Source organism: Lathyrus oleraceus, chromosome 2 (assembly GCF_024323335.1).
Source record: "Lathyrus oleraceus cultivar Zhongwan6 chromosome 2, CAAS_Psat_ZW6_1.0, whole genome shotgun sequence".
Classification (NCBI taxonomy): Eukaryota; Viridiplantae; Streptophyta; class Magnoliopsida; order Fabales; family Fabaceae; genus Lathyrus; species Lathyrus oleraceus.
The window spans coordinates 366,878,075-366,890,169 of record NC_066580.1 but is presented as its reverse complement, the minus strand read 5'-3'; the positions used below and the strand labels follow the sequence as shown (position 1 = coordinate 366,890,169).

Below are 12,095 nucleotides of genomic sequence, written 5' to 3'. Positions count from 1 at the left end.
ATGGGATTTTCTGTATTTTCTCGAGTATCAAGGTTTTCTAGTTCACGTGAAAAGAAAAATAACAACTTGGCATATAATAACATTTTTTTATCTTCCATGGTTTGAATATAGTGGAGCAATCACTCTGGAAAGCTGTTCCTCATTATTTGCGTCGAGTCAACAATGCTTTAAAGAAGGTCTATCATTTTTACTTCATGGTCAATTAGCTGCATTTAAATAAAATGACAGAATCCCAAACAGGAAAGTCCTCAACTTCCTGGAATTGCTCCTTATAGAGTTGTCTTGGGAAATGTAAAGGATAAGGTATTGCTTCAGATTGATTCCGGTGATGAGTACTTGAAATCACATATTTTCGGTTTTGATATAGCAACTCGCAATTTGAGTTTAAAATCACCATTCAAATAAATGCATGAAATTTGTGTGTTCAGCTTGAGAGGAGCCGTAGACGGTTAGAACTTCTTCTTGAGGATGTTGCATGTGACTACGATCCTTTGGATTATTATGAAACTGCTGACCAGCTTTTGGAACCTCTGCTTCTCTGCTATGAATCTCTGGTACTCTTTCTCATTCCCTCTTTTTCCTGAATGGTTTGTCCACACTCCACAATTGCTATTTAACCTTCCGTGTCTTCAGCAATCATACGGATCCGGGGTGCTAGCTGATGGTCGACTTGCTGATCTCATTCGTAGAGTTGCTACCTTTGGAATGGTTCTAATGAAGCTTGACTTGCGCCAGGTCTGATTTGTATTTGATTTTTATCATTTCTGTAGTAATCAACTATGTTCTGAAACGATCTGTATTACAGGAATCAGGGAGACATGCTGACACGCTTGATGCAATCACAACGTATTTGGATATGGGTACTTACAGTGAATGGGATGAAGAAAAGAAATTAGATTTCTTAACCAGAGAGCTGAAAGGGAAGAGGCCACTAGTTCCTGTCAGTATAGAGGTGAGACAGTTAAGAGTTTTCACTTTTTATACAATGTACCGAGTCTTGACCAGTTATATTACCACCATTGTGATATTTCTAATTTACCGAGGCCTGTGATCTATTCAAAGTTCTTGCTATTTCTGATTGGTATCTTGATTTTTTTAGGTCCCGGCTGATGTTAAAGAAGTCTTGGATACATTCCAAATTGCTGCTGAACTAGGGAGTGATTCACTTGGAGCTTATGTGATCTCTATGGCCTCAAGTGTAAGACTAATTGCTTATGGCTACAACTTGTGCTAAATCATTAATCAATCCTCAGATCCTTCATTTTTCTATCTAATTATTAATGAAATTTTATCCACTTTTTCTTGATTGTCAGGCAAGTGATGTTCTTGCAGTTGAGCTTTTACAAAAGGATGCACGGCTCGCTGCTACTGGAGAGTTGGGAAGAGCATGTCCTGGTGGAACGTAAGTAGGAAACCTTAAGTCGAACTTATTTATCTTTCAATTTGTGTGATCGAAATGGTGCTTTAGATGAAAAATTACTTGTCTATTATGTTTGTTTTGTGAATATTTGAATCTTATGACGTGTTTACAACAGGTTGCGGGTTGTCCCTCTATTTAAAACCGTGAAGGACCTAAGAGAAGCTGGTTCAGTTATCCGGAAACTTTTATCAATAGACTGGTACCACGAACACGTCATTAAGAATCACAACGGTCATCAAGAGGTACCTTTTTAATCCGAGGTGTATTTGATTTTATGTTACAGTTATCATGTGAAATTCATTTGATAGTGTTGTAAATTTGTATATGCAGGTTATGGTTGGATATTCTGATTCTGGTAAAGATGCTGGACGCTTCACTGCTGCATGGGAACTTTACAAAGCTCAGGAGGATGTTGTTGCTGCTTGCAATGATTACGGTATTAAAGTTACACTGTTCCATGGCCGTGGAGGCAGTATTGGCCGGGGTGGTGGCCCTACATATCTGGCTATTCAATCCCAGCCACCCGGATCTGTGATGGTAGGTTATACATTTAGCTTTATCATTGTTAATTTTTTTTCTTTCTAAAAATGTTCTGCTTGATGCGAAGGTTAAGAGGGGACACGGTTGTAAAATTTTCCCATGGTGCATTGCAGGGCACACTTCGGTCTACTGAGCAGGGAGAAATGGTAGAGGCCAAGTTTGGGTTACCACAGATAGCTGTTAGACAACTTGAAATATACACAACCGCAGTACTACTCGCAACTCTTCGTCCGCCTCTCCCATCAAGTTGTGGTTGGATTCATAGAATCTGACTACGATTGGAGTTTTGGACATTTGAAAGTCGTGGAGCGTTGGTGTATGCTAAGGACAAGTTTCAAGTGGATTTTTATTGTTGTACTTGAATTCCAATTGTTTTGAATTAGGATTGTAATGTGAGTGTGGGAAATGAATGTATGAATTGGGCTAAAGTCGTAATGTTGTAATTGTAGTGGTGATTTTGTATGTATGGAAATGGTGGAATGAATTTAGTTTAATGAAAATGTAACGAATATATTTAGAAATTGAATGGTTGTAAAAAGCGCTGTCTAAGGGGGGATTAGAAAGCGCTTTAGGCAAAAGCGCTGTCTAAGGGGGGGGGGGGGGGGGGGGGGTTAGACAGTGCTTTTTGAAAAGCGCTGTCTAAGGTATACCTAAAAAAATTAAAATAGGAGGGTCTTAGAAAGCGCTTTTGGTCAAAGCGCTGTCTAAGGGGGGGGGGGGGGGGGGGCTTAGACAGCGCTTTTTGAAAAGCGCTGTCTAAGGTATACCTAAAAAAATTAAAATAGGAGGGTCTTAGAAAGCGCTTTTGGCCAAAGCGCTGTCTAAGGGGGGGGGGGGCTTAGACAACGCTTTTAAGATTTAAAAAAGCGCTGTCTAAACCTTTAGCAGCGGATGTTTAGACAGCGCTTTAAAGCGCTGTCTAAGGCTAAAAAAAGCGCTGTCTAAGGTCTTGTTTGTTGTAGTGCTTGCAGAATTCTTGAAGAATCGAAGCTGTTGAACATTGCACTCTTTCATGGCAGTTGAAGATTCCATCAAGATCCAGCATGATTGAGCTGTTGTTGATCATCCTTTCATCTCTCTAAACATTGTAGAGCACCTGTTTCAACTTGCCAGGACCTGAGAAGCACGATTTCACTTCTGCATCTTCATTAAGGTCAGTTTTCGATGCTCATAATTCTTGAAATTGTTAGGTTCATCTTGTAGATCCTTGAACATAGGTTATGCTGAGCTTTAGATCTCTTAATTTCGTGTTGTATTGAGGTAGTTATGATGATTACAAGTTTGATATGTGAAACTTCCATTGCTCGATTCTCTGAACATGTTTAGAATTAGGTTAAATTGATGCTGGATTATTGATGTGTGATGCAAGATGAATCGATTGATATATGTTTTGTGAATTTCTGTGCACATTGGATCTTGATGATGATGAACATGATGAATCGTATGAATGTCTAGGGTTTTTGTTTTCCAGATCGTCTTTGATCTTGCCTGGCCGAGTTTGTATGCGTTTTGTTGTTTTTCGCTCATGTAGTGGTCCATGTGTTGGCTTCTGATTGGCCAACGTTTCAATTAAATGAAACACGGCGTTTAAGCCTGGTGCCCCTTTCAAATGCACACGCGGTTCGATTCCGATCCAAAGCATTTTCCATTTTGGCTTTTGCATTTTATTCATTTATGCTATACATGTTCATGCTACTTGTTCATATGATTTTAATTTTTTCTCTTCATTCAAAAATTCATAACTCCAAAAATACTCATGCAAATCACATGAGGTTTTTTGCACAATGATCTTCATGATGTCTTCTATTTTATGGATATTTTTACAGAATTTGTGCACGGTTGAAAATGTTTTTGGCCTAGGGTTTATTCATGCATATGCTTAATCTAGACACTTTGATTGATCTTTTGGCTTTGAGTTTGTATTTTTAACATGCTTGGTTGTTGAGATATGATGTGATTAATGTAGGTGTGACAATGTGTGTCACACCATTTCTTATCCAACTTGCTGATTTTATTTACCTTGCCAAATAAATGCTAAATGATGTGAATTTTTGCATGATGCTTCTTCTGGATGTTAGGATTGATCATGATTTTTTAGAATTTTTGGATCCATTTTCCAATTTGTTTGAGATTTTCTCTTCTGGCTTGTCATGTTTGAACTTTTGATGAGTGTTGAACTTCCATGATTTGTGAAATGCTTATGCCTTATCATATGAGCTTGAAATTTTGTACATTGATTCTAGACACATTGAAGTTTGTCTTGGCTTTGGTTTGAATCATTTCTCACTTGTCCTCTCTGTTTTAGAATTGCTTTAAGTTGATGTATCAATTTGTGCTTCCTTTGAGCTTGTTTATGCTTACATTGACTTAGTGAATTTGATTGACATCCTTATACTTGTCGAAATGCCATGATTTTTGGTGTGCTGATCATTTGAAGTATTCTGTTTAGCCATGATTTTTCTTGAGATTTATTGAGCCATTTTGGAATTAATATGCTTGTGTTCATTTTGTTGCTTCAATATGATTCTAACTTGCATGCTTTGCCTTATGTGCTTTGTGAAATGAAATTGGTTGATGCTTTTGACATGAGACCACTTGGATATTGTTCTTGATTGATTAATCTTGATTCTTGTCAATTTTCATGTTCTGTTTTAAATTTTTTCTCCTTCTTTGACCCTAGGCCTTGTCCTAGTGGTTTGTTTCTCATGTTTGAGTTTGTTTTCAGGACAAGAAGCATATGGCCTTGAGGAGTTTGATTCATTTGTTCATTTGGACTGATATTTGATTGATGTTGATTAACATTAAGTTGTTTTGTAGGTGGATTAGCTCCTTTGAGTTGAACTTGTGCTTTGCTTGATGCATTGCTTGTGTACAGTTAACTATCTGTTGTCTGTTGATTTTCTTTTTTGAGTTGTATACTGATTGTGTTGGATTGTTTTCAGGTACCTTAGTTGCTATAGTTCGTTGTGAACTTGCTTTTGCTTTGCTTGATAGCTTAAGCATTGAGGTATAACATCTCTTCTTCATGTAGTCTGGAAGGCCTGGCTTGTTATGTAGCCAGGCACCTGTCTGAAGTCCTCCTTAAGAGGCAATGCTTGTGATTGTTTATCTTTGTCCCCAAGCAGGAAAAGTCCTTTTGATAAGGCAATTCGTAGATAGAAGAGATGTGTAGTCCATCTCCTACTATTCTATGTGTCATCCCTTTTCTCACATTACATGTTGTAGCATTGTGGATCTTAACCCAAGATCTATAGAGTCATTAACTTGTGGAGAGAGTTCCAACTTTCTGAACTCCCACACCTTCTGATATTCAAAGCTCTCCCTGACCAGGGATAAGAGCAATGAGGCACACCCCTCATATCCTTCCATCTGCTTCACCTTAACTCTCAATGTTAAGGTTAAGAGCACCACTTATCCTATTCCAGTTGACTTTAAAGTCTAACCCTTGCTTGAGCCTAATTGCTTGTATATAGTGTGTGCTAAATGACTATGTTTGATTGATTGCTTGATTCATCTGTGCATGTTTGCTTGTTTGCCTTTGTGCATTTATCATCATTAATTGTTTATTATTGCATGATCATCATTTCATATCTTTGTGACTATCTTTGGTTTGCCCATTGAGGAATCAACTATAAGTCCATTCATTGGCCATTGATCCTATGATTTGGAAGGGATTGAGTGTAAGACCATTTCATTGGCAACTTAGGTCCTCTTTGCTTAGTGCTTTTGTTTGTTGTATGTGAGGATGCAATAGTAAGTCCATGTTGTTGGCATTTGTATTCCTATGACCATCCTTTGGAGATTAGAGTAAGCCCAGATAGATTGGCATCTGACATCCATGTTTTGATTTGCTTTTGGAGATTAGAGTAAGTCCAGATAGATTGGCATCTGACATCCATATTTTGTTTTGTTTTGGGAGATTGGAGTAAGCCCATATATTGGCGTCTGATATCCATGTTTTATTTTGCTTTAGGAGGTTGGAATAAGTCCATTTATTGGCATCTGACATCCTTGTTTGTTTTAGGAGACTGGTGTAAATCCATTTATTGGTATCCGGTATCCACCTTTGTTTGTGAGATTGGTATAAGTCCAGCAATTGGCATCCGGTATCATTTGTTTTGCTTATTTGTTATTGCTCCTTTGCCTATTCCTAAGGACACACTTGAATCATCTTCTATATGATTTCAAGAGGTGAACATCTAGGAAGTTTTACACTCCTTCGTCCACACCCTTTTGTTTCAAAAACTCCTTTTTCACACTGTTAATTCAAAACTTTGAACTATTGTGCAAACATCTTCATGTCTTTTCAAATTAGAAACCTGGACCTTAAGTCCTTGCCTTTTCAAACTCCATTTGATAACACTTCTTTGAATTGAATACTAATCATACTTTGACCATATTTTGTGAATACTCATAATCAATTAACTTCACCCATTCAATTGTTTTGTGGCTTTGTCCATTGTTAATATGTTTTCACATATTAGCCATAGGTTTCAATTACCATAGTGGTTGATGTAAATCTCATCACACCCTTAGTGAGTTGATTGTAAGTCTTCCACACTTATTATAGGGTTAACCCCTCACTAGTATGTTGAAGCTATCCTTGCATGGTGGATTGTTGATTCAGGTTGAGTTTTCTCCCATTGGTAATGAAAAACCTTAGGGCTTGTGTTTTATAATGAACTCACTAATTTTTGGAAATCTTTTAGCCGACCTACGGCGTTTTGATCCTTACCTTCCATGGAAAGGTACATAGGCAACGGGTTCATCCGTTCAAACACAAAAACAATAAAAATTGTATATTCTTTTCTCATCTTCCCAATCATGTTTGCACAATATGTCATAAACAAATAAACTTTTTTATACAACAAGTGTGAAAAGGGCTCCCTAGGAGTACCTAGGACGTTTTGGGTGCCTAACACCTTCCCATTGCGTAATTAACCCCTTTCCTAGATTCTCTGATCTTTTCATTAGTTTTCTACGTGTAAAACTTCTTAGGCTTTTGTTCGCTTTTTAGCCATTCCTTAGGATAAATAAAAGTGCGGTGGCGACTCGATTCTTTGTATGCTTTGCTTTTGATTTAGTCAATAAATCATATAGCGACGAATACACCGCTACAATTGGCAGTCGGTTTCCTGTGTCTTGTTTGCTTGTTGGAGTCTGACGTAAGTCCAGCGATTGGCAGTTGGTTTCCTGTGTGTGTTTGTTGGTTCGGAGTCTGATGTAAGTCCAGCGATTGGCGTTCGGTTTCTAGGTTTACCTGTTTGTGTGGAGTCTGACGTAAGTCCAGCGATTGGCAGTCAGTTTCCTGTGTGGTTTTGTTTGGCGTGTGTTAGCCGAGCTATGAGTGATCTGATTCTTCTCTGGTTAGAGAAGATACGTATGCATAGGATGCGACATCCTAGCAAGCATGTTTCCCCTGTCCCGAACTACGCCGACTCTGATGTCTGTGACTGACAGACTATGTAGGCCCAGGATACGATATCCTGTAGAGTCCCGTTTCTTTTGTCTTTCGGTGTTTACTTCCAGCCTTGTGCAGTGTTTGAGCAGTTTTTAGCAACCTTTCTTCTATTCTTTCTGAGCGTGGATCCCGTCGAGTACGAAGGATCCGTAAGGGTGCTAATACCTTCCCTTCGCATAACCGACTCCCGATCCCATCTTTCTTTGGTCGCGAGACCATGTCTTTTCCAGGTTTACTTCGAGCGTTTCCTTTCCCTCTTTTGGGATAAATAATGCACGGTGGCGACTCTGTTGTTTTCTTTTCCTACCGGTTTTTCGCGTAATGCGACAGCTGCAGGCACAATTGAGGAAACAATATCAGAAATGACTGTCCTATAGGGAGGAGTTGAAGGTGTTGGAGAAGACTGGCTCTGGGCGGCCAGGAACGATTCCATCAAAGCACTCAGTCTGGCGACTTCCTCTTTGAGTTCACGGTTCTCTTGCTCTAGATGATCCATCAATCTGGAAGAGTTAGCTCTAGTGTAGTACCGGTGAGTCAGCTTGTCTTCAAAATAAATGAAGAGAACAGAGTTAGACCACAAGACCAGAAGTCGGGAACAAAACCTTCTTATGCATATGATGCATGCAATGCTTGTGCATATGATTTGTTTTTTATTTCAAAGGAACTCTAGGGTTTTATTTGCAAATTTTGGAAATATTAAGCATTTTACCACATATGGAAATATCTCATCGAATAATATCAGGGAAAAGAAGTACAACATTGTCAATCGTATACAAGAGAAAAGGAAAGTAGTCATCCTATGGATCCCTAGGTACAACATCTGAAGCTCGGGACACATGAAGATAAGATGCACGAAGCCTCTTCACCTCTCTCTCGTAAGCTGCCTCCATATCTACCTTTTCCTTGGCGAGTCGGTCATACCTCCTTTTCCAAAACTTGGAAGACTGATGAAGTAGAGAAGTCCATGCATCATTAGGATCATCAATGACCTGATGCTCGAGGAACTCAATCAAAGCATCTTTCTCCTTAATCTGCTGAAGCAATTCTTCCCTTTCACGGATCCCGGCACGTGATAGGTCTTCGTCTCTCAACTCCTCTACTCCTTGGTTAGGGAGGGTTGAAGGCTCAGCCACAACCAAAGGTGTCGGTCTCGGATAATCGTAAGGCATGAGATACTCAGATGCTCTCTTCCTTACCCAAGCAGTGTACGGCTCCAAAGCAATGCAATTCTTAGGACCCAACTCCTTCCTTCCTTTCTTATGAACCTTGCGCCAAACGCGAACCATTCTGCCCTTCAAGCCTTGGGGATCTTTACCCTCCTGAAAGAACACACCCTCTAACGGAATGTTATTAGGTTTATCCTTTAGGGGGAACCCAAGCTGGCGACGTGCTAAAACAGGGTTGTAGTTAATCCCACCACATGTACCAAGAAGAGGCACATTGGAGAATTCACCACAAGAGTCAATAATCTGAACACCATCATATACACGGTTATACCAAGAGATATCATCATTAGTGAGAGACATAAGTCTCGTGGACCACCGTAGACATCCCTTATTCTCCTTGAAGGCGACCGTCTGAGGTAAGTGAGAAATAAACCACTTATATAACAGAGGCAAACAGCACACAATAGCGCCACCACCCTTTGCATTCCTCATATGCAAAGAGAAATATGTATCACCCAACAGAGTAGGAACGGGATTAAGAGCAGAGAAGATCCTAATAGCGTTCACATCCACAAACTTGTCGATGTTGGGGAACAATACCAATCCATAGATGAGAAGTACAAATATGGCTTCAAAGGCATCCTCACTCATGGCCTTCCCATAAACAGTAGCTTGAGCAATGAGGAACTCAGAGGGGAGACCTTGAATTCCACCTTTGGTAGTCATATGAGCACCAATAAGGGATTCATCTATGTGCAACATGTCAGCTATCTCTTGAGAAGTAGGAATACTCTCCAAGCCATTGAACGGCAACTGATCCAGGATAGGTATACCCACAAGGTAGGCATACTCCTCAAGGGTAGGCAAAAGCTGAAAGTCCAGAAACATGAAACATCGGTACAGAGGATCATAAAACTGCACCAATACACTCATCAGACCTTCATCCACCTGAGTAGTTAGAAGAGGAAGAAGCTTCCCAAAACGAGCCTTGAAACCCAAGGAATCTAGTACATAGGATGTCAGATTCCCTAACTCTTTCAAATCTGGCTGTCTGAAGTTGTACTTCTTTGTATTCCTTCTTTGTCTTTCCATGTCTTAAAATTTTGCAAGTAAGCCCCTTAAGTTCCTTGAAAATTTTCTTTTTATTGATGACATGGATGCAGATGAATGCATGAATGCATGAATGCAACAATCACACTTAAGGATCAAGCAAAGCACACCAAACAAAGGTCATGGGATGGATCATATTATCCTTAATATCAATCATCCATTTTGGTGGATTATTGTTTACACCTTATCAACACCCAAGTTCCATTGATATTAAGGATACATGAACGGATCGACCATGAATCAAGGGTTTGTTGCGAGTCACGAGCTTGGAGTCTCGGTTAAGAACCACCCAAAGGGAGTGTACTAGGGTTTAAACCTGCCAAACATGTTCTACCGGAGGTTCCCATAGTCATCATCCCATCTTTTGAATATTATCGGAGAAACGACTACTCGTATTCCAAAAATATTCTCAAGAGAGACTCTTATGAGTGTAGTATCGCATAATAATCGCATCAAATCTTACATTTGAGCGACCTCCGCACTACATCCTAAAAATAGGCCAAGATGGGTTTGGTAAACTAAGGTCCTTGGCTTCTAAGGTCTATATTAGAAAGAGTAATGTCTAACCACAACTTACTTGTGTGACATTATTGATCCCAACATGACCTCCACCAAGTGAATGGACTCGCAAGTCAACTTGCTAAGGAATAACTCCACACAAGTTGACGAGACTATGCCATTCTCCTATCCTAAGTGCACTCGAGTTCGGGTATAGAACTCATCTCAGAAAGATCACTAAACACACAAGCAATTAATATATCAAGCAATTCAAACATTACATACAATACAGTAATCCCAAATTGCACAAAAATATGTCACAAACAATATAATACAACAAGTGTGAAAAGTTGGCAAAACCCACTAGGGAGATTTCCTCTACTCCCCAGCAGAGTCGCAACTTTTCTGTAGCGGTGTATTCGTTACCATTGGAGATATTGACTAAATCCAAGGTAAATCATACAAAGTCGAGTCGCCACCGCACTTCTATTTATCCAAGGGAATGGTTAGAAAGCGAACAAAAACCTAAAAAGTTTTACAAACAAAACTAGTAAAAGAAACAGAGATCTGGGTAAGGGGGTTGGTTATGTAATGGGAAGGTGTTAGGCACCCAAAACATCCTAGGTACTCCTAGGGAGCCCTTCTCACACTTGTTGCAAAAGTTATTGTTTTTATGAAAAAAAATATTTGTGCAAACATGATTGAAGAGATGAGAAAAGAATATACAAGTTTATTTACATTTTGTGTTTGGATGGATAAACCCATTGCCTACGTACCCTCTTATAAAAAGATTAGGATCAAAACCTCGTAGTTCGGGTAAAAAAATTCAAAACAAATGAGTGGATTATTAGTCCAAAAGCCCTAAGGTCTTTTGTTATCAAAGGGAGAAAACTCAACCTGAAAAACCACAAGTCCACCATGTGAGGATAGCTTCAACATGCTAGTGAGGGGTTAACCCTATAATAAGCATGGAAGACTCATTGTCCATCACTAAGGACATAGGTGAGTATTATATCTACCACAAAGATAACTCAAACCTAATAGCTAAAGGTTATGAAAAATTTGATTAAGAAGTGATCATTGAAACAACAAAAGCACATTTGAATGGGTTAGATTTACCAATTAGAAGTATATACAAAAATGGTCAAAGTTGACTTAAAGATTCAATTCAAAATGAGTATTATGAAAAGAAAGTTTGAAAATCAAAAGCATAAGGCTTAGGTTTCTAATGTTGAAAACAAAGTCAAATGTTTGCACAAAAATTGTTTTGACTTGGTTTAGGGTGGAGAAGAAAGGTTAAGTCCTAAAGAGGACAAAAGGTGAGGGAATAAAATCACACTAGGAGTTCCTCTCTTGAGATCATATAGATGATCCAAGTAAGTCCCCATCCTTTGGAATAAGCAAGCACAAAGCATAAGCAATCACACCAGTCTCATAAGAGATCCTCAATGTATCTTGTAACTTCCACATGGAATGAACATGGTAATGATCTTCAAATAAGCTCAAAAGGAAACTCAAAGCTCAAGAGCACACACATCAAAAGTTCACAAGCAAACAAACAATCACGCACTATATACATACAAGAGGTTTCAAACAAATGGGTGGGCTTTAGTCAAGAGGGATCATATCAACCTCGACAAACAAGCCAAACTGTACAAGGGTAATCTGTAGCTCTTAACCACTAACATTGAAAGTTAGGGTGAAGCTGATCAAAGATGGTAAATGAGGATGAGACCTCATGCTCTTAACCCTGGCCTGGGTGAGCTCAATGACAAAGAAAGCGTGGGGATCCAGAAAGTGAGATCCTATTCCACTTGACAAACACTGGACAAAGATCTTGGGTACATGTTCAAAAGCATCTGCACGTAGTGCGAGCATAAAGAACGACTCACTGAATAAC

At 39.2% G+C, this 12,095-nt stretch overlaps 1 protein-coding gene across 1 annotated transcript; it reads left to right on the top strand.

The window, feature by feature from the left end:
- On the top strand, positions 1-2,232 carry LOC127123290 (phosphoenolpyruvate carboxylase 4). Its single transcript, XM_051053522.1, has 10 exons — positions 1-99; positions 229-303; positions 429-554; positions 634-735; positions 806-952; positions 1,100-1,198; positions 1,314-1,402; positions 1,536-1,662; positions 1,751-1,957; positions 2,074-2,232. The coding sequence occupies exons 1-10, from the start codon at positions 1-3 to the stop codon at positions 2,230-2,232; spliced, it is 1,230 nt and encodes a 409-aa protein (XP_050909479.1).
- The last annotated feature ends 9,863 nt before the right edge of the window (positions 2,233-12,095 follow it).

Coding starts and splice junctions, on each gene's coding strand:
- LOC127123290 (XM_051053522.1), top strand. CDS start 1: ATGGGATTTTCTGTATTTTCTCGAGTATCAAGGTTTTCTAGTTCACGT. Junction 1,663..1,750: donor ATCACAACGGTCATCAAGAG/GTACCTTTTTAA, acceptor TTGTATATGCAG/GTTATGGTTGGATATTCTGA. Junction 1,958..2,073: donor AGCCACCCGGATCTGTGATG/GTAGGTTATACA, acceptor GGTGCATTGCAG/GGCACACTTCGGTCTACTGA.